Here is a 20,806-nt window from a genome sequence, read left to right as displayed (position 1 = left end):
AACTGAACGCTTCGATTCTTCGATTCGCCGTCTCGTTCCACGCTTCGACCTGCGTTCCATTGTATTGTTTTACACCTCTATTCTCAAGTTACCATGAGAATCATCTATCCTCAAGCTCCCATGAGGATCGCTAAGTTCCAAAGAGAATGTACACCCGTATCACTTATCACTTACAGATAAGCGTAAAATGGAACAAAAACTGTTTTTGCATAAAGCAACAAAATTCCAATACAGCTAGAACAATTCAGCAAAGAATGAAGCAAATCACAACAAAGGCCATTCTCTGCAAACCTTGGTTCAATCTTTTGCCTCCTCTGCTTTCATTTTCTTCTCCCACCTGCGTTTCTGATGCAAAGAAAAAGGGAGAAATAACAATCAGTAGATGCTCATTCAGGACATAATATGACCATTTGAACAAACCTAAAAGTAGTGACAACAAAAGAAAATAAGCAAATGCTGGAATTACAATCTATGCAAAAAGGGAGAAATAACAATCAGTAGATGCTCATTCAGGACATAATATGACCATTTCACTAGTAGAAAATCGCATATTCTAGACGGAATATTCTAGACGGAAATTTTTCCGTCTAGAATGTATTAAACTAGACGGAAAATTTCCGTCTAGAATATTCCGTCTAGGATAAATTATTCTAGACGGAAATTTCCGTCTAGAATAGTATCCTAGACGGTTATTTTATTTTTATTATTTTTTTTAAAATTTCTACGTATTCTAGACGGAAATTTCCGTCTAGGATATATCCTGGACGGAATATCCTAGACGGAAATTTCCGTCTAGGATTTACGGTCATTTTAAATTTTCATTCCGACCTTAAGATCCCGCGGCTCAAAAATTTCCCCCCTTATTTATCAAAAACTCTCTCAAAAATTTCATTCCCCCTCTCTCTAAAAACTTCCAAACCTTGAGCTTCCCTCCTTCCCGTCGCCGGCCGCATCCCCCTTCATCGACGGCGTCTACATCCTGACGGCGCCAACCCCTGTTCGAACCCGGCACGGGCTACCACTTGTTCGACGGCGTCGGGATGATCCACTCCGTCAGGATCCGCAACGGCCAGGCCTCTTCCGCTTGGTCGACCCCTCGCACGGGACTGGCGTCGCCAACGCCGGCCTCATCAAGGGTCAAAATTGATTCCTCCGCTTTAGACAAGCTCTCTTCTCAATCGAAGAAACCCTCTTCGATCTCTCCCCCCAAAACCCTACCACCAACAAACCCTAAATTTATAACCATTAATTTTTGCAGCAATGGTCATTTAGCCATTAATTTCTCTAAAGGAGGTTATGGGAGTTAAGGTATTTGCCCTCATTTTGGTTAATTTTTGTTATTTTCAATTTAGTACATTTATTAAAGCGATAGCAACAGTTTAATTGAGTTATTCCATTGGATTTTATCTCTTATCTGGCAGTTTTTGGTTGCCAAGAATTGTAAGATTAGTTATCACTGACCTATTTCACTAATCTGTAAATATGCAGGAATGAAGTATTGATTTTGTTGATGATGGTTCTTGAATGGATTTGCTTATAAGTTTCGCTAAACTAAACTATTTTGTAGTTCACCACAGTTCACTTGTAATAGCTGTGCTCCTAGTTGTATAGGGAGGTCGTAATTAGTGGTACTGAGGAATGAGAACTTCCCCTTTTTAGATTTACCCGCTATTATTCTGTTAAAAGAGAATTAAATATGGATTTCTTGTACATGCTTCAAGTTTTTGCACAGATAAAAATTTCAGAATCTTTATATGTATCAGCAGACTATTTTGAGGGGAAGGAGCTGGGAGGAGAATTCAGGGGAGGGGAAGGAGAAGGGGAAGAGTAAGGTTGATCAGCATGCTATTTTGAGGACCCAGGTAACACTAAATATTTTGCAATGTGAATGAGTTTAGTTTTGATGATGAATGTGTTGAGATTGGAAAGATAAGATTTTTATGCAAATGTGATATGTGACGTTGAGTAAACTTCACTTCTTGATCAGTAATTAAACCTTGATAGAAATGTTTCATTGAATTTTAGAGCTATTATTAGCTTATCTAAACACTGCATTGTACATGTGCATTGGCTAGTGTGTTCTGTGCTAAAATTTACTTCTGATATCTCTAGGAAATATTGATATACACAACTTCTATGGACCTTTCCTTCAGCTCTAGCTTATTTCAATGGTAAAAAAGAACCACTCCTGTGTTGCACTTTCTTTTATCACGAACCTTGTGATCAGCTCTAATCGTGAAAAAGTACAACATTGTTAATTCTCTTTCTTGAATATTTTCATTACAGTAATTGATGGACTGGTTATGGATGGAAGAAACAGTATCTGTAAAGGATGACAAAATGACTCGAAGCTATATAACACATAAGATGAGTTTATGAGCATGTAGCTTATAGGTGACATAGTGAATAAACATTGGATGAAGATTGTAACAGGGATGAAGATTGGGAAGATAATGATGGTGCTCTCAATGCGATAATGATGTTATTCTTCATAAGTGAATAAACATTTGATTTTTTGAGTCACTCATTAACTCCATCTTTGCAAAATTTATCCTGAAATTTTCATGAAAACTTATCTGATATATGCGATAGTGTTCATCACTAAGCTTGATAATACTCGTTCATTTTTCAGGTACTATATGATTATTGAAGCCGATCACATCTTTTTTATTATAAATCAAGAGAGAGCAGGAGTACAGTTTAGCAATTTGAATTAGAAGCCCTCAATGTGCTGAGTGTAATACTAATTATGACTTGAAGCATTGAAAGTTCTCTGCGGCTCCGATTGTAAATAAACATATAAATAGAAAATTAGTTATTATCTATGTAAACAATTTATGTATCGCGTTCCTTTTTGTTAATAGAGATTATTAGACCTGTTTGCCGATGCACTGACATCCATTGTAAATAATTTATGTAAAAGTTTGTAAACAATTTATGTATTATTTGAATATAATTGGATTTGATAGTGGAATGTGGTGGATATCCATATAATTTGTTTTTGTTCAATATTGTGTACATGCATTCAAAGTGGATTTTGCAAACAAAAAAAAACTACTGTAGCATAGTATCCTAGACGGAAATTCCGTCTAGGATGCTCAAATTCCGTCTAGGATGCCTTTTTAAAAAAAAAATTTAAAAAAAATTAAAAAACCTCAATTTCCGTCAAGAATGAGTATTCTAGACGGAAATTTCCGTCTAGAATACTCATTCTAGACGGAAATTTTTTCCGTCTAGAATAAAGTATTCTAGACGGAAATTCCGTCTAGAATAATCCATCTAGGATGTATTCTAGACGGTTTTCAATTCCGTCTAGAATATTCCGTCTAGGATATATTCTAGACGGAATTTCCGTCTAGAATACTTTATTCTAGACGGAAACATCCTAGACGGGTATTCTAGACGGAATTCCGTCTAGAATACGCATCCTAGACGGAATTCTGTCTATCCTAGACGGAATTTTCCGTCTGGGATGCCTAATTTTTTAGCAGTGTTTGAACAAACCTAAAAGTAGTGACAACAAAAGAAAATAAGCAAATGCTGGAATTACAATCTATGTCCTAGGTCATTATGATTTTCTGTTTGTTATACTAAAGTTCGGAGCTTGATGAGCAGCTAAAGGTTGAAGTGGTTAAAGAAGATAACACAAGCAACAGAGCCTTTGAGGGACGGCTGAGTTTAAAACACAGGACTCGATATTGCCAATCACCAGGTTAGGATGTTTCCTATAAAGTGGCTACAGAACAAGATGGAAACGAAGTACAGTATTGTGAGTGTCATGTCTGTACAATTGACATTTTGGTATTCACTAGTCAGTAGATAGATAGGTGGATGATCCTCACCATAATGAAAACTTCATAATGCATTACCTAATAACCTGCAACTCTTGCAGAGTCAACCTACTTGATTCTCAACACAATACCGAGTTAATGCATCAACGCTACACTGCTTGCCTTCAAAAAATGGGTCATAGTAATGCCATCTTACTTCTAAAATCTATGCCCATGCCCGTAAACTTGGAGTCACCAACGTTTTTCAAAAAAAAAAAAAAATTCCTCTCACATGATCGGAAACCCAGCAGGCAATTTTTGCAAAGTCCATGCAACATTGACCTAATGCAGATCACCTATACCACTCCTACTCTTACTGAAGACATCCAGCTAGGGTACTGGAAACCTACAAAGCCAAATAAACAACTAGCATTCATGGCTCCAAATTGGTTCAGTTCGTTAGATCTATTTCACAGTTCTACTTCAAATATTAACCCAGACCCAATTCTTCTAATCCCTTGAGCATGGTTGATACACTGTAGGCATCAGAAAAAAGCTCAACCAGTTCTGTACCGACAAACACCCTATCTGGTCATGATCGAGCCATCCACACACACCAAGTGCAAGAACGAGCAACCTATTGAATCATGATCAAGCAACACTTGCATGCCCACAAACACAAGCGTGCATCCTATCGAGCCTCATGGAGCTGTGCTCGCATGCCCTCACGCACAAAACCGACGTGCACACCACAGTCAGGCTGTGCGCAAGCTATGCCTGCATCATGGCCAGGCCATGCGCAAACTACACCCGCACCATGATCGGGCCATGCCATCACTATGCGCACTCACAACACACCCCTTAATTGTATAAGCTCTCCTCAGTCATGCCCTGACAATAAGCCATACTCGCGTGCTATGCCAAGCTAATTGTTCACGCACGCTCCACTCAGCACATCCTTACTGCGTTGCTACACTCATGCGCTTGGTTGCACCACTCAACTGCATGCTCCACTCGGTCAAATCCCGCCTACATCGCCACTTGATAATATCTACAGATTCTACACTTTGAATAGTGTTTATATTAACACGGTAAAACTCTTAAAATTATATTTTAATCCATTAAATTATAATCATACCTAATGGTGTATCCAAATTGCACTCAAAACTAAAATTATAGCTTAGCGCCAGATTTCTTCGTTTAGCAGTTTGTGGGCCGCAAAATAAGAGACCACAACGCATAAAATAAAGTCCCAAAGTTTTTGCAAAACTGTACACACAAATAATCTTATGTGACCTTCAAAATCATTCATTACCCTTGGACTATGACCCGTAATATTTGTTTATTTTTGTTCATTTAGATCCAACAATTAATTTGTGCACTTCAAACTTCGCAAATTTCATGAGCATAACCCATGATTTTTGTAAACTTTCATTTGTTCAACCAAACGGCAATTAAGTATGCAAATTTAAAATTTTGCAATTTCATAGCCTATAACCAGGGACAGATCTACAATTTTTTTTACTGTAGGGCACATTCAATTATGTATATTAAAGGCGAAGAATTTTAGGACGCTAGTTTTTTTCGATATTAATCCCTTAAATCTTTCATATTTTGAAACTATTCCCTCAAATCAATAAAATTGATATAAGGTCTCTCACAATTGCTCATGTGCACTTTAAAATTCGTGATTGTCATAGCTTAACCCATGATTTTGTTCATTTTTATTTTTTCGACTTAATGACAATTAAGACTGCGTATTTTAAAATTTGCGATTTGAAGGGCTATAACCAACGGTTCTTGTTTATTTTTATTTGTCTCAACTCAATGGTAATTAATTATGCATACTTCAAAAGTCGCGATTCTCATGGGCTATAACCCGCAACTTTTGCCCATTTTCTTTCACTACGATCCAATGACAAAAGTAAAGACACATTAAAATTCGTAACATTCTTGGACTATAATGCATGATTTTTGTAAACTTTGTTTGTTTCCACCCAATGGTAATTAAGCACACTTATTTGAAAATTCACGATTTTATAGACTATTAACCAATATTTTTTGTTCATTTCGTTGGTTGACCAAATTTATATGGGTCTTTAAAAATCTGAGATTTCATCGACTTTGACCGAAGGCTTTTATCCATTTTTCATCCAATGATAATTAAGTTTGAGTACATCAAAATTGATGATTTTCATGGGCTAACCCAAGGTATTTTGTAAATTTTTTTCTGTTTCCACCCAATGGTAATCAACTATATTTTATTTCAAAATTTGCAATTTCACGGACTACCCAAGATTTTTGTTTATTTTGCTCCTTTTCAACTCAATGGCAATTAAGTAGATGTAATTTAAAAGTCACGATTTTCATGAGTTATAAGTTGTAACCCATAATTTTTGTCTATATTGATCCGTTTCAACCCGCTTGCAATTAATTGTGTACTTCAGTTAGCAATTTTCATAGGCTAACCCATGAGTTTCCTTCATTCCTGTTCGTTTTGACCTAACAGCGATTAACTTCAAAATTTTACGATTTTTATAAGGTACAACCCACGAATTTTGTTTAGTTTTATTTGTTTGCAGCTAGTGGTAATTAAGTATGTGTACCAAAAAATTAACTTTCATCGGGTTATAACTTTGATTCAAGTCAAGTTGCATTTGTTTTGATCCAATAAAGATAATGTCTTCGCAGTTCAAACTTCGTGATATTTTTAACCCAATGGCAATTAACTACGCGTACCTTAAGCTTCACAATTTTCATGCATTATAACCTTCCCCCCCATTATGTTTGTTTTTACCCAATGGCAACTACGTATGTGTACTTCAAATTTTGTAATTTCATAGATATCCATGATATTTATCATTTGTTTCCACAATCACACTAAAGTACGGGTCCAACTATTCACACTCCCAAACAGTAACTTTGGGGTGTGTGAGGACTAAATTGCCCTTCTCCCAAACCAAAACAGGCCAAGTCCATTCCAGAAACACCCTCAACATCAAAAGGGCATTTTCGGCAATCCAACTCCCAAAATTACTGTTTGGGAGTGGATATAGCAAACCTGCTAAAGTACATGTATTCTAAAATGAATATCATGCATGTTCACTCACAAAATTTCTCAACCAATGAGCGTTTCGCTACTCTAGCCCGACCTTAGCCACACCTAGCACGCATCTAACCATATTCAGTTCATATTAATGTCAGCTAGGTGGTTTGGATAACTATCCAAACCAACCCAACCAGTCTTGAAGAGTGCCATGTGGCAATAGCTACCTCTATTATCGCTATAAATAGGCCATCTTGGCATCATGTCAAGGGGACGATCTAAGAGGTAAAAATCATCCACAAAGTTCTATCCTAAAGTGAAAAATGATAGCTTCAGGGTATCAAGACTCTGCGGTTCTAATAGCCTTCCACTCTAGTCTATCTCTTTATTTATTCTAATATTAAACATAATTTCAATATAAATTAAAATTGATCTAGTCTAGCAAATCTACAAAGTTATTGAGATTACGCAATAAAGATAAGCATTATCTATTATCATTTTGTGTCGCATGCAATATAATGTGATCTAGGGATTATCTTTCATGAAGTATACCACGATAGAAGCGCATTACCGCATCTTTGAGGAAACTTTAGTAAAAGAAAAAAATTCAATGTTTGAAACTTCTTTAGTTGCTCTTACAAAAATTTGGTTCCTTCCCTTAATATGATCATGGCAAGCAGCATGGACTTCAACCGCAGGACTATTTCTGAGAAAATTATAACAATTGCGATTGGTTTGATACTAATGTGAACCCTAAGATTTTTTATTTATTATGCTCAAATATCAACATCAAATAAAAAAAACTTGATGTTTGAACCCAAAACATAGATACAGAGATTAATCTAAAAGAAAAACGCTCTAACTTAAAATTGAAATAAAAAGACTTGATTTTGGAACCCAAAACATAGATACATAGATTAATCTAAGAGAAAAACGCTCTAACTTAAAATTTGAAATAAAAAGACTTGATTTTGGAATCCAAACCTTGTAATCCAGCAGCATTTCTGGCATCTTCTTCATCAACTCAACCGTATTCGCCCTCCTAATACATCAAATAGAAAAACCCAACAATAATCAAGACCCAACTTTTTTCCAAAACCCTAAAATCAAACCCAAGTTCGGAAACCGCAAACTCACTTCTCAGCAGCAACGCGATCAACCTTGTGCCCTTTCCTCTTTGTCCTCATCTCCCCCTTCGGCGGATCATACGGCCAATCCCTAAAAAAAACCCTAAAGCCCTAAATCAACAGGCAAAACCCCAGAAAACAACAGCATTTTCACGAAAATCGCTACTCACTCTCCAGCGAGGAGCACTTCTTTGCGGAGTCGAGCGCGCTTTCGGGCGCTAAGAGCGAGGGGTTTCCAGGCTCCGAGATGCCAGTAGCCCCAGACTCCCTTCGCGAGCTCGCCTTTGAACTTCTGGAGCTTTTCGCGCCATGGATACTCGTAGGTCTCGCATGCGCCTCTCGCCACCGCTTTCGCTGCCGTCGTCGCCGCAGTTGCTGCGGCCTTGCTCGCCATCGATCGTCTCTGCGAGATGACGTGAACGGATCGCAAAACCTAGCGATGCACTTCCATCTCGTATGGGAGTTTTTAAAAGCAAGGGAAATGGAAGTACTTCTTCTTTTTTGGGAGTTTTTAATAAATAAAAGAAGAAGGGAAAAATGTGTCCAGGCCCTAAAAGTGGGAACTTCGTGTGACTAGCCCCCTTGTACTTTGCCCCATATGGAATAGCCCAAAAAATAAGCTTTAATGTTTTAAGCCCTCTCCACGTCAGCTTTATACTAAAAGCAGAACGTATTTTGGAAAAAAGCCGAAACTGCCCTTCTCTTTCTTCCCCAGACGAGTCCTGGTCCCGAACAACAGAAGTCACTTCTCATTAATGCGATATGATGGGGAAAATGGAGGGAAATTTCCTCTTTTTTTTACTCCATCATGAGCAATAACTAGTTAGTTCTCCATTACTCCTCCTCAGACCAAAATTCTCTCCATTACTCTTACTATCCCTTCAAAATGGCTGAAAATGACATCATCTGCATTGTCTCTTCGCGGTATAAAGCGGTATTCTTAAAGATTAATTCTTCAACCATCATCTTGGATCTCAAGTTTGATACAACAGAGAGGTTAGATCTTCCATATGAGTCATTAATTTTGGCATACGAAGATGAAGCAGTTGGAAGCTTAAAATTTCTCATTGAGAACGATGGTGATCTGACGTCTATGGTGGAGCATTGTCACAATCTTGGACTGAAAGAAGTTCACGTGCAAGCTTTTAAAGAAGGAGATGATTCTTCGAATAAACAGGAAAACGAACAAGTCCGACTAGACATGTAGGTTAACTGTAAAATCAATTAACTTAAGTTCTAATCAGTTTCTTGTTAGGTCTATGCTAGGTTTAAATGGACTTCAGTTCTAATTCGATCGTATGTTAGTTGTAATCTTGGTTCTGTTAGATCTAATTCGATCGTATCTTATGTTAGTTGTAATCTTTGTAATCTTATCGTTAAGTAGTTCTTTGTTATGCTCCATACTAGAGTTCTAATGTTTTATTTGTCAGTTCTAATCGCTATTTTGTTAGTTCTACTAGATTTATTGCTAGTTCCACTATAGTTCCCATATGCTGCAAGTGCTGCAAAGGTTGTTAGTTCTGATCTATGTCTTGTTAGTCCTAATGGTTATATTGTTAGTCCTAATTGTTATATTGTTAGTTCTAATCTATGTCTTGTTAGTCCTAATTGCTATATTGTTAGTTCTATTGGCTATATTGTTTGTTCTAATAGCTATTATGTCAGTTCTAATCAATGCACTGTTAGCTCTAATGGTTATATTGTTAGTTCTTTCTAGTTCTAATTGATTCTAACAGCAAGCAATTGTCATTTTTGCTTTTTAGCTTTTGCTATTATCTGTTAATACTTCTACTATTTGTGTAGTTTATGATTAATTTTTTGATGTTCTTAATATTTGTAGCGCTTCCAGCAATTTGAACTCAAAAAGTGTAGACTGTGGCCCGTCGGCGTTGTGGACCACAAGTGTTCCAGATAAGAATCCCAATGACAATCCTTCCGGAGATGATGTAATGACGATTCATGACATGATTAGCAGATCAGAGAGGATTCCTGCTTGGTGGCACACAGCTTTAACCGGTGAGGGACAACGATTTGAAAGTGCGAAGGAGTTAAGATTGGCCTTGCTATACTACTCCATGGCAAAAAAATTCGAATACGAGTTTGGGAAGAATGAACCGAAGCGTATTCGAGTGTTTTGTCGGTTTAAGGAAGCCAAAAATTTTCCATGGATGTTGTTTGCCTCTCCACCGAAAAATAATAATAGACTTGAAATCAAAAGGTTTGTGGACAATCACAGTTGTGGGTAGCATGGCAATAATGCTGGTCAATCTAGAGCCTCTAGGCGATTCATTGCTACCCAATTACAACCCACGTTAAAGGTTCGACCGGATATACGGCCTATTAACGTTCAAAAGGAGTTTCTAAGCTTGTATGGGATTAGGGTCGATTATAGTAAGATTTGGTGGGGTAAAGAAAGAGCACAAGAGAAATTATATGGTGATGCCCATGAGTCCTACGATCAATTACGATGGTAAATAGAAGATGATATCTAACAAAAGACAAACTAATTTTCTTTATGTGACGTTGATTATACTAATTTTTCAATGTTGGTACTAACGCTTAATCTTCAATTTTCTAGGTATGTAGAAGAGGTCAAGAAGACAAACCCAGGTAGCTATATTCATGTTGAACAGTATGAGGGGAGGTTTACAAGGTTATTCATATCCTACGCCGCCTGCATAAATGGTTTTTTATACGGATGTAGACCACTCATATTTTTGGATGGTACCTTTCTTAAAGATCGATTCAAAGGCATACTCCTAAGCGCCGTAGCATATGATGGAAATCAGGGGATATTTCCATTGGCGTATTGTATATGCGATCAGGAAAATAACGTTAACTGGAAGTGGTTCTTACAAGGTTAGTTCTATCCCTAGCCATGTTAGTTCTATTGCAGCTTATGATAATTCTAGCTCATTCATTGCTAACTCTAATTTGCGTATGGTAACCACAACTCTTTGTAGGTTTGTGGTCTATTCTCTATAAAAGGCCAGATCCATACAACCCTCCACACAAGCTAGTGATAATTTCAGATGCGGATAAGGGGATCAGAGAAGCTGTTAGAGAATTTTTTTCCAGATTCTATACACTCTCGATGTGTGTTGCATCTAGTTGAGAACTTCAGGACAAAGTTGACGGATTTGGGATTCAAATCAAAAGATACTCAGATATTGGGTAATCTATTACAATCTGCCTGTTACAAATATACTAGAGCAGAATGGAACGATTATATGGACGACATTAGACTGGTGGACGAAAGAGCTTACAATATTGTGATGAACTACGCTCCAGAAAACTGGGCCAATGCGTTTTTCCCTAGAGTTAGGTAAGTTATAAGTTATTTTATTACATGACTATTATAAGCCGCTTGACGAATTCCCTATTATGTTTCAGATATGGTCACGTTACATCAAATGTTGCAGAGTCATTCAACAAATGGATACATGAGGCTAGGCTACTACGGATACTTCAACTGGTAGAGTACATACGTAAACAGATTATGGTTCGTATGAATGAGCGACGAGTCATGGCTAAAAGCTGGAATCAATTTCTTTACCCCAAAGCTAAACTTGCTCTCAAAGAGAACATGGAAAATGGCCGTCCATTGGAGGTTCGTCAGTCCCACACAGGATTATTTGAGGTACAATCCCATAGATCTTGTCAAGTGGATCTAGACAATAAAACATGCACTTGTCGTGGGTGGGATGTAACCCATGTCCCTTGCAAACATGCATGCGCATCCATTATGTTTATGAAAAGGGATGTCTACCAGTTCTGTGACTGGTTTATAATGGTTGAAGCCTTTAAAAAAAGCTACGAGCCAATCCTCTACCATATCCCTGAATATGAGAAGCGCATCGTGCCAAGGGATGAGATACAGATCCTACCTCCACTTACAACAAAAAGGAAAGGGAGAAATAAAACCAGGCGTATCAACAACAGAACTGTTTACACGCGGCCAGTAAAATGTTCTCGATGTCATATGGAAGGTCATAACCGTAAAACATGTAATGAAACTATAGCTGACTAAGTGTTTGATATGTTGAAGTGTTTTCGTCCCAGTATGCAACAATTATTTCGTTTTTTGCCGATTGAATGTTTATTCTTGTTAATCGAGAACTAACATCAGCTTACACTAGATAAAAAGTTATAAGTAACAAAACAACTATCATATTAGGCCTAACACCCACAAAGAATAGAACTAACATCTCAGTTATTCGAGGCGCTGGAGGGGCTAGGAGTAACAAGCCAAAGAATAGAACTAACTTGGTATCAGATAGTACTAACATGTAATAAAGCAGAACTAACTTGGTATCAGAACACGTTACAGAATAGAACTAACGTTGTGAACATTAGAACTAACACGCTAGAGAATAGAACTAACACTGTGTAGATTAGAACTAACACTCTACAGAATAGAACTAACATTGTATAGATTAGAACTAACACGATACAAAATAGAACTAACACTGTGCAGATTAGAACTAACACGCTACAGAATAGAACTAACACTGTGCAGATTAGAACTAACAAGCTACAGAATAGAACTAACACTGTGCAGATTAGAACTAACACGCTACAGAATAGAACTAACATTTTATAATTTAGAAAGAGCTTGTTATAAAATAGAAATAACTTCGCTAAATTAGAACTAACCTTGGAATAAATTAGAACTAATGTGGTTAAAATTAGAACAAACTTTGTTTAAATTAGAACTAACTTGGTATAAATTAGATCTAACGTTGTATAAAATAGAACTAATTTGGTATAAATTAGAACTAACTTGGTATAAATGAGATATAAAGTGGTATAAATTAGGTTTATAACGTTGTGAAAAAAAGAACTAACTTAGTATAAATTAGATCTAACGTGGTATAAATTAGATATAACGTGGTAAAAATTAGATATAACGTGGTATAAATTAGGTTTATAACGTGGTATAAAATAGAACTAACATAAATTAGATATAACGTGGTATAAATTAGATATAACATGGTATAAAATAGAACTAACACGCCATCAGTTAGAACTGAAACTAACACGCTACAGAATAGAACTAACATTGTGCAGATTAGAACTAACACACTACACAACACTGTGCAGATTAGAACTAACACGCTACAGAATAGAACTAACACTGCGCAGAATAGAACTAACACGTTAAAGAATAGAACTAACACTGTGTAGATTAGAACTAACACGCTACAGAATAGAACTAACACTGTGCAGATTAGAACTAACACGCTACAGAATAGAACTAACATGTTATAATTTAGAAATAGCTTGTTATAAAATAGAAATAACTTCGCTAAATTAGAACTAACATTGTAATAAATTAGAACTAATGTGGTTAAAATTAGAACAAACTTTGTTTAAATTAGAACTAACTTGGTATAAATTAGATCTAACGTTGTATAAAATAGAACTAACTTGGTATAAATTAGAACTAACTTTATATAAATGAGATATAAAGTGGTATAAATTAGGTTTATAACGTTGTAAAAAATAGAACTAACGTTGTATAAAAAAACTAACTTGGGATAAATTAGATCTAACGTGGTATAAATTAGATATAACGTAGTATAAAATAGATATAACGTGGTAAAAATTAGGTTTATAACGTGGTATAAAATAGAACTAACATAAATTAGATATAACGTAGTATAAATTAGATATAACATGGTATAAAATAGAACTAACACGCCATCAGTTAGAACTGAAACTAACACGCTACAGAATAGAACTAACACTGTACATATTAGAACTAACACGCTACAGAATAGAACTAACACTGTGCAGATTAGAACTAACACGCTACAGAATAGAACTAACACTGTACAGATTATAACTAACACGCTACAGAATAGAACTAACACTGTTCAGATTAGAACTAACACGCTACACAACACTGTGCAGATTAGAACTAACACGCTACAGAATAGAACTAACACTGTGCAGATTAGAACTAACACGCTACAGAATAGAACTAACACTGTGTAGATTAGAACTAACACGCTACAGAATAGAACTAACACTGTGTAGATTAGAACTAACACGCTACAGAATAGAACTAACATGTTATAATTTAGAAATAGCTTGTTGTAAAATAGAACTAACTTCGTTAAATTAGAACTAACCTTGGAATAAATTAGAACTAATGTGGTTAAAATTAGAACAAACTTTGTTTAAATTAGAACTAACTTTGTATAAATTAGATCTAACGTTGTATAAAATAGAAATAACTTGTTATAAAATAGAACTAACTTGGTATAAATAAGATATAAAGTGGTATAAATTAGGTTTATAACGTTGTGAAAAAAAGAACTAACTTAGTATAAATTAGATCTAACATGGTATAAATTAGATATAACGTGGTATAAATTAGATATAACGTGGTATAAAATAGAACTAACTTAGTATAAATTAGCACTAACTTGGTATAAATGAGATATAACATGGTATAAATTAGGTTTATAACGTTGTAAAAAATAGAACTAATGTTGTAAAAAAAAGAACTAACTTGGTATAAATTAGATCTAACGTGGAATAAATTAGATATAACGTGGTAATTAGATATAGTGGTATAAATTAGATATAATGTGGTATAAAATAGAACTAACAAGCCATCAGTTAGAACTGAAACTAACACGCTACAGAATAGAACTAACACTGTGCAGATTAGAACTAACACGCTACAGAATAGAACTAACACTGTTTAGATTAGAACTAACATGCTACAGAATAAAACTAACACTATGCAGATTAGAACTAACACACTACAGAATAGAACTAACACTGTGTAGATTAGAAATAACACGCTACAGAATAGAACTAACATGTTATAATTTAGAAATAGCTTGTTGTAAAATAGAACTAACTTGGTATAAATTAAAACTAACTTGGTATAAATGAGATATAACGTGGTATAAATTAGGTTTATAACGTTGTAAAAAATAGAACTAACGTTGTAAAAAAAGAACTAACTTGGTATTAGAACTAAAATAAATTAGATATAACGTGGTATAAATTAGATATAACGTGGTATAAAATAGAACTAACAAGCCATCAGTTAGAACTGAAACTAACACGCTACAGAATAGAACTAACACTGTGCAGATTAGAACTAACACGCTACAGAATAGAACTAACACTGTGCAGATTAGAACTAACACGCTAGAGAATAAAACTAACAGTGTGCAGATTAGAACTAACACGCTACAGAATAGAACTAACACTGTGTAGATTAGAAATAACACGCTAAAGAATAGAACTAACATGTTATAATTTAGAAATAGCTTGTTGTAAAATAGAACTAACTTGGTATAAATTAGAACTAACTTGGTATAAATGAGATATAACGTGGTATAAATTAGGTTTATAACGTTGTAAAAAATAGAACTAACGTTGTAAAAAAAAGAACTAACTTGGTATAAATTAGATCTAAAGTAAAATAAATTAGATATAACGTGGTATAAATTAGATATAACGTGGTATAAAATAGAACTAACAAGCCATCAGTTAGAACTGAAACTAACACGCTACAGAATAGAACTAACACTGTGCAGATTAGAACTAACACGCTACAGAATAGAACTAACACTGTGCAGATTAGAACTAACACGCTACAGAATAGAACTAACACTGTACAGATTAGAACTAACACGCTACAGAATAGAACTAACACTGTGTAAATTAGAACTAACACGCTACAAAATAGAACTAACACTGTGTAGATTAGAACTAACACCATATATATTAGAACTAACATGTTATAAAATATAAGTAAAAGGGTGCAGATCGGAACTAACACAACATTAGTTATACTAATATATAAGAACTAACACGGCATCTCTGTATTTGGTTTAAGATTAGTAACAAACTGTTTTCTGGATAAGCAATATTTAACAAGATGCCAGGTCTTCATTTGTTGCTGCCCTCGCTGGATCTGTTTTGGTCTAATAAACCCTTTTCGCTGTCACTCGCCTTCCTTTTCGAAGGTCCTGGCTTACTGCGCTTTGAGGAAGGGGAACTAGATTCCGCTGAGCCACTGTGTGAGACGACGGGGTGTAAAGGGATGTAGGCATCGAAAATTGCCTATAGTTCTCCACAACCGGTTCAGTATTAAAGAGCGACGATGAACGTCACCATCCAATCCACATGAGCCTAATCGACGTCGATGAACGACTGAAGTGAATCGACGAGCTACATGAGCGGATAGGACTTCGGAATCACGAAGACCCGGACCAATCGGGAAGCCCGGCACTGTTCACAAAAAGGACAATGCCCTTCGTGCCTCGACCACTCTAAAGACAATCCAATCATCAGAGCGGATAGAACTCTTCGTCGGGGGCTGGTTGAGGACACCCCTAGGGGGGTGTCTCGGCTCCAAAACCGAGACACCCCTTGGGGGTGTCTCGGCCATGGCCGAGACACCCCAAGGGGTGTCTCGGTTTTGGAGCCGAGACACCCCCCTAGGGGGTGTCCTCAACCAGCCCCTACCCCCCCTTTGTTTTCCTATAAATAGGCCCCTAGGGCCTCCATTCTCTTGGCCTTGGTTTTGGGAGAGAAATTTCAGATCTAGAGCTTTAGCCTTTGAGATCTGAAATTCCAGAGAGGAGCGGCGAAGCCCTGCCGGAGGAAGGAGTCGGGGTTTTCTAAGAGAGCGGCGAAGCCCTGCCGGATCGAGGAGTGAGCGAGCCTTCTGCAGCAAAGGAGTCTTCTTCTTCATTCCCCACCTTCTTTTCCCTTAGTGTTGCCCTTAGCGGTGATACAAAGGAGAGCTAGTGCCTCGTTTTAGCCGAGACATAAGCTTTACACCTCTGAGATCCCACGCGGATCGACGGGGTTCAGAGTTTCTAAAATCCCCCCGCGGATAGACGAAACTCTGCCCGATTTTCTCGGACCAGATCTGAGTGCCCCGGTGGTCCACGGATATCAACATCCCCGTCACAGGCAAAAGACCCACGCAAGCAAGAGATGACAAACAGATCTTGCGTTTGTTTGAAAAGAGTTGTATTTCTTTTGTTTTCATTGTGTACCGGTCTTATAAAAAGGCTATCTTTTTATTTCATTGTAACGATTGAAGTTGTAATGAATGCAGCAATGAATACAGCAACTTTTTCCGCAAACAAGCTGGCGACCACAGTGGGAGCCAACGGCATCGCAACCGACGCCGTCGTGACGCAACCAGCACTCAAGATCGGGGTGAATGAAGAACACGAGCTCGATCAACAACGGTTCAAAGAAGGCCTCTCTTCCTCCTCCTCCAGATCCGCCTCTCCAAACGGGTACAGAAAGGTAACCTCTTTCATAAATGTTTGCAGGTCCTTCGGTTCGAAAATCCAAGACCCCGTTGCCGCCTCTACACTTGCACCACGCGACGTCCCCGCGTCGTCCAACGTTGTCGAGATCGCAGATCCGGACTCCTCTTCCACCGAGGAGATGGCTTCTGAAGACGCTCCAGCATTATCAAAGAGAGCGCGACAAAGACGGCGTCAACGTCTTGCTCGACAGCTGGCCGAGGCTTTGGAGCCAATGGATGGGATCCGCTATAACGTGGATCTAAAATCCAGGCAACGCCAGGAGCAACAACGGCAAACAACCAGCCCCTCCTCCGAAGCAGAAACGAACAAATGGGTTCATGTCAAAAGAACCCGTTCTACTCTCGAGGAGCGAATCCAGAAGCGCCGCGCCTTGCGTGCGCATGCCCGAGCCCTGGTCCAAAAAGCACGAGAAAGGCTAAAGGGAGAGGCCGTTAAGAGATCGCCGAGATCCGAACGAGTTTGGATGCCAAAGGCCGAATCAACGCCTAAGGTAAAAGCAGGTAATACTGCTCTCCAACCTTCATCAATTTCAGGTCCCGAACCTTCGGTAAAGCTCCACCGCAGTGTGGATTTCCCCAAGTTCAAGAATCCCCCGAAGGATCGTATCGGTGCTTTACCCGAGAATCGAGGAAAAGCGCTTGTCAAGGAAAGCTGGGGATCATTGAAGGAGCTTCAAGCCAACATCCAGACTGGGGGTCGTACACGACCTCCTAACAAATCGAACTCTGCAACAACCAGCTCGGCGGTGCGTGCAAAGGACCAAGAGCCCGTTAAGGTTTCACCCTCACAAAGGAGTGATCCCAAACGTGCGACTCTTGCGGAGGCCAACAAGGCAATGATTACTCAGAAGAAGACGCGTCCGACAAACGAACGCGTTATACCTGAGAACCCATGTGAGCAGCCGATAGGTTACTCCGACGGCAACGTCGATGAGTTGTACTATCAGGCTGGGGGTGCGAATGAATCTCGAAAGAGAAACACCCGGGAAGCGGATTCTCACTGTCCGTGTACCAAAATTATCAGGGCAGTATTATCAGCCTGTAGCTGCCCCAAGACCGCTCCACAGAGGGTCTCGATATTCGAGGGAATCTCCGATGGAACGACAAAGCCCAAATCAAGGCGTTCCCACCAAAGAGGATCGATTGCTCGAGATGATGAACCCCTAGAAGTGACTATCAACATGGTCAACAAGGGAAAATCCCCAATCATCTCAGGTGATTCCGACTCTAATTTCTCTTTGGGAAGCAGGGTCAATTCGGGAATAGCTCAGCTTCAGCGAGAAGCCGTCGGATATAACAACGACAATGGAGTCCATGAAGGAGTCCATTCCGATGATGAACTCTCGGATTCCTATTCCGCGCTCGCCTCTGATGACACAACGTCTAGCATAGGGCAAGCTCGAGAGGTACTCATGGTCAACACAGATCAGATAGCCAAAATCATTGAAGAGGCCCTGACTAAGCAGAAGGAAATCTTCAAGTTTGAAATGGAAGTGGCTATGCAAGAGATGAAACAAATGCACGATCAACGAATCCGAGCTCTGTCGAACCGGCTAGTCGAGTCCAACCATCGCACCCAGAACGCTGCAGTCAACAGCGAGCCGGAGGTGGTCGAAATCGTCATGGCCAACGCACCACCCAAGAATACTGGGGGTGGCCCCACTAAAATTAACAGCGCTGGGGGTGGACCCACCAGTGATGATAGCGCTGGGGGTGGACCCACCAGTAGTGACAACACTGGGGGTGGCCGTATGATTCCTCTCGAAACTTATCCAAAACAGGATATGGGTGAGGCCGAAAAGATAAAGGAGCTCGAAAGAAAAATCGAAGCCCTGATGTCTGCTCGGGAGGTGAAGAGGACCGGCATTCCGTGTCCTTACCCGAGAAAGTGGGATTCGATCCCGTATCCGGCGAAGTTCAACCTGATCAACTTCACGCCGTTCAACGGAAAGGGCTCGCCCACTCAACATCTGATCTACTTCAAGTCTCACTTGGGAGTAATCTCGGGCAACGAGCCTTTGATGGTTCGGTCATTCGTTGGCACCCTTCGCGGGCCTGCCTTCGATTGGTACCGCCGTCTCAAGCCCGGAAGCATCAACAGCTGGGAGGACTTGGAAGGCATGTTTCTCGCCCATTTCTTCGATGATGACACCGAGGTGTCGATCAGGACACTCTTCGACGAGAAACAAAAAGGCGGAGAGTCGGTGGATACCTTCATCAAACGCTTCCGCAATCAGGCAATGAACTGCAGGGATCCCGTCACGGAGGAATTCCTCTTGCAGACTTGTCAGAACAACTTGTCCATTAACATCTTGGACGTGATGGGAATAGAGCCGCTCAATACCTGGAAAGAGTTGAAGGCTCGAGGAGAACAAGCTGAACGCTTCATCAGAAGGCGGAAGATCGAGAGAAACCAACCGATGGTTAATCCTCCGGATTCGGATCTCGTACCTCATGATGAAGAGGACGTACCTGCAGCAGTTATTGACGATGATCAAACGTCACAACAGCAGTCCTGGGAACAACAGGAGAATTCAGACGAGGAGCTCCAAAACGAGTACTCGTTCAAAGACGAAGACGTTCCAGCTATTTTCGAGACCCTTCTCGAAAACAACAAAATCAAACTCCCGCCCATCACGCATCAAGAGGAAGATGGCGATTCTGCGGATCCAACGTACTGCGAGTACCACAGAAGGATCCTCCACCCCACCAAGGAATGCTTTGCTCTCAAGAATAACATCCAGACCTTGGTTGAAGCCGGCGTTATAACGCTAGGGTAAGCCGATTGAAAACGGCAATACTCCAAAGAGTACAAGAGTATAAACTGTTCCTCAATACTCCAAAGAGTACAAGAGTATAAACTGTTCCTCAATACTCCAAAGAGTACAAGAGTATAAACTGTTCCTCAATACTCCAAAGAGTACAAGAGTATAAACTGTTCCTCAATACTCCAAAGAGTACAAGAGTATAAACTGTTCCTCAATACTCCAAAGAGTACAAGAGTATAAACTGTTCCTCAATACTCCAAAGAGTACAAGAGTATAAACTGTTCCTCAATACTCCAAAGAGTACAAGAGTATAAACTGTTCCTCAATACTCCAAAGAGTACAAGAGTATAAACTGTTCCTCAATACTCCAAAGAGTACAAGAGTATAAACTGTTCCTCAATACTCCAAAGAGTACAAGAGTATAAACTGTTCCTCAATACTCCAAAGAGTACAAGAGTATAAACTGTTCCTCAATACTCCAAAGAGTACAAGAGTATAAACTGTTCCTCAATACTCCAAAGAGTACAAGAGTATAAACTGTTCCTCAATACTCCAAAGAGTACAAGAGTATAAACTGTTCCTCAATACTCCAAAGAGTACAAGAGTATAAACTGTTCCTCAATACTCCAAAGAGTACAAGAGTATAAACTGTTCCTCAATACTCCAAAGAGTACAAGAGTATAAACTGTTCCTCAATACTCCAAAGAGTACAAGAGTATAAACTGTTCCTCAATACTCCAAAGAGTACAAGAGTATAAACTGTTCCTCAATAC

The 20,806-nt window shown here is 38.7% G+C and overlaps 1 protein-coding gene across 1 annotated transcript; it reads right to left on the bottom strand.

Moving 5' to 3' along the window:
- On the bottom strand, positions 132 to 8,426 carry LOC109850589. Its single transcript, XM_020420636.1, has 4 exons — positions 8,114 to 8,426; positions 7,954 to 8,034; positions 7,801 to 7,858; positions 132 to 345 (listed from the first exon to the last, which is right to left on the bottom strand). The coding sequence occupies exons 1-4, from the start codon at positions 8,335 to 8,337 to the stop codon at positions 298 to 300; spliced, it is 411 nt and encodes a 136-aa protein (XP_020276225.1). The 5' UTR covers positions 8,338 to 8,426; the 3' UTR covers positions 132 to 297.

This window comes from Asparagus officinalis, chromosome 7 (assembly GCF_001876935.1).
Source record: "Asparagus officinalis chromosome 7, Aspof.V1, whole genome shotgun sequence".
In the NCBI taxonomy this organism is placed as follows: Eukaryota; Viridiplantae; Streptophyta; class Magnoliopsida; order Asparagales; family Asparagaceae; genus Asparagus; species Asparagus officinalis.
This window is presented reverse-complemented; position numbering and strand designations above follow the sequence as displayed.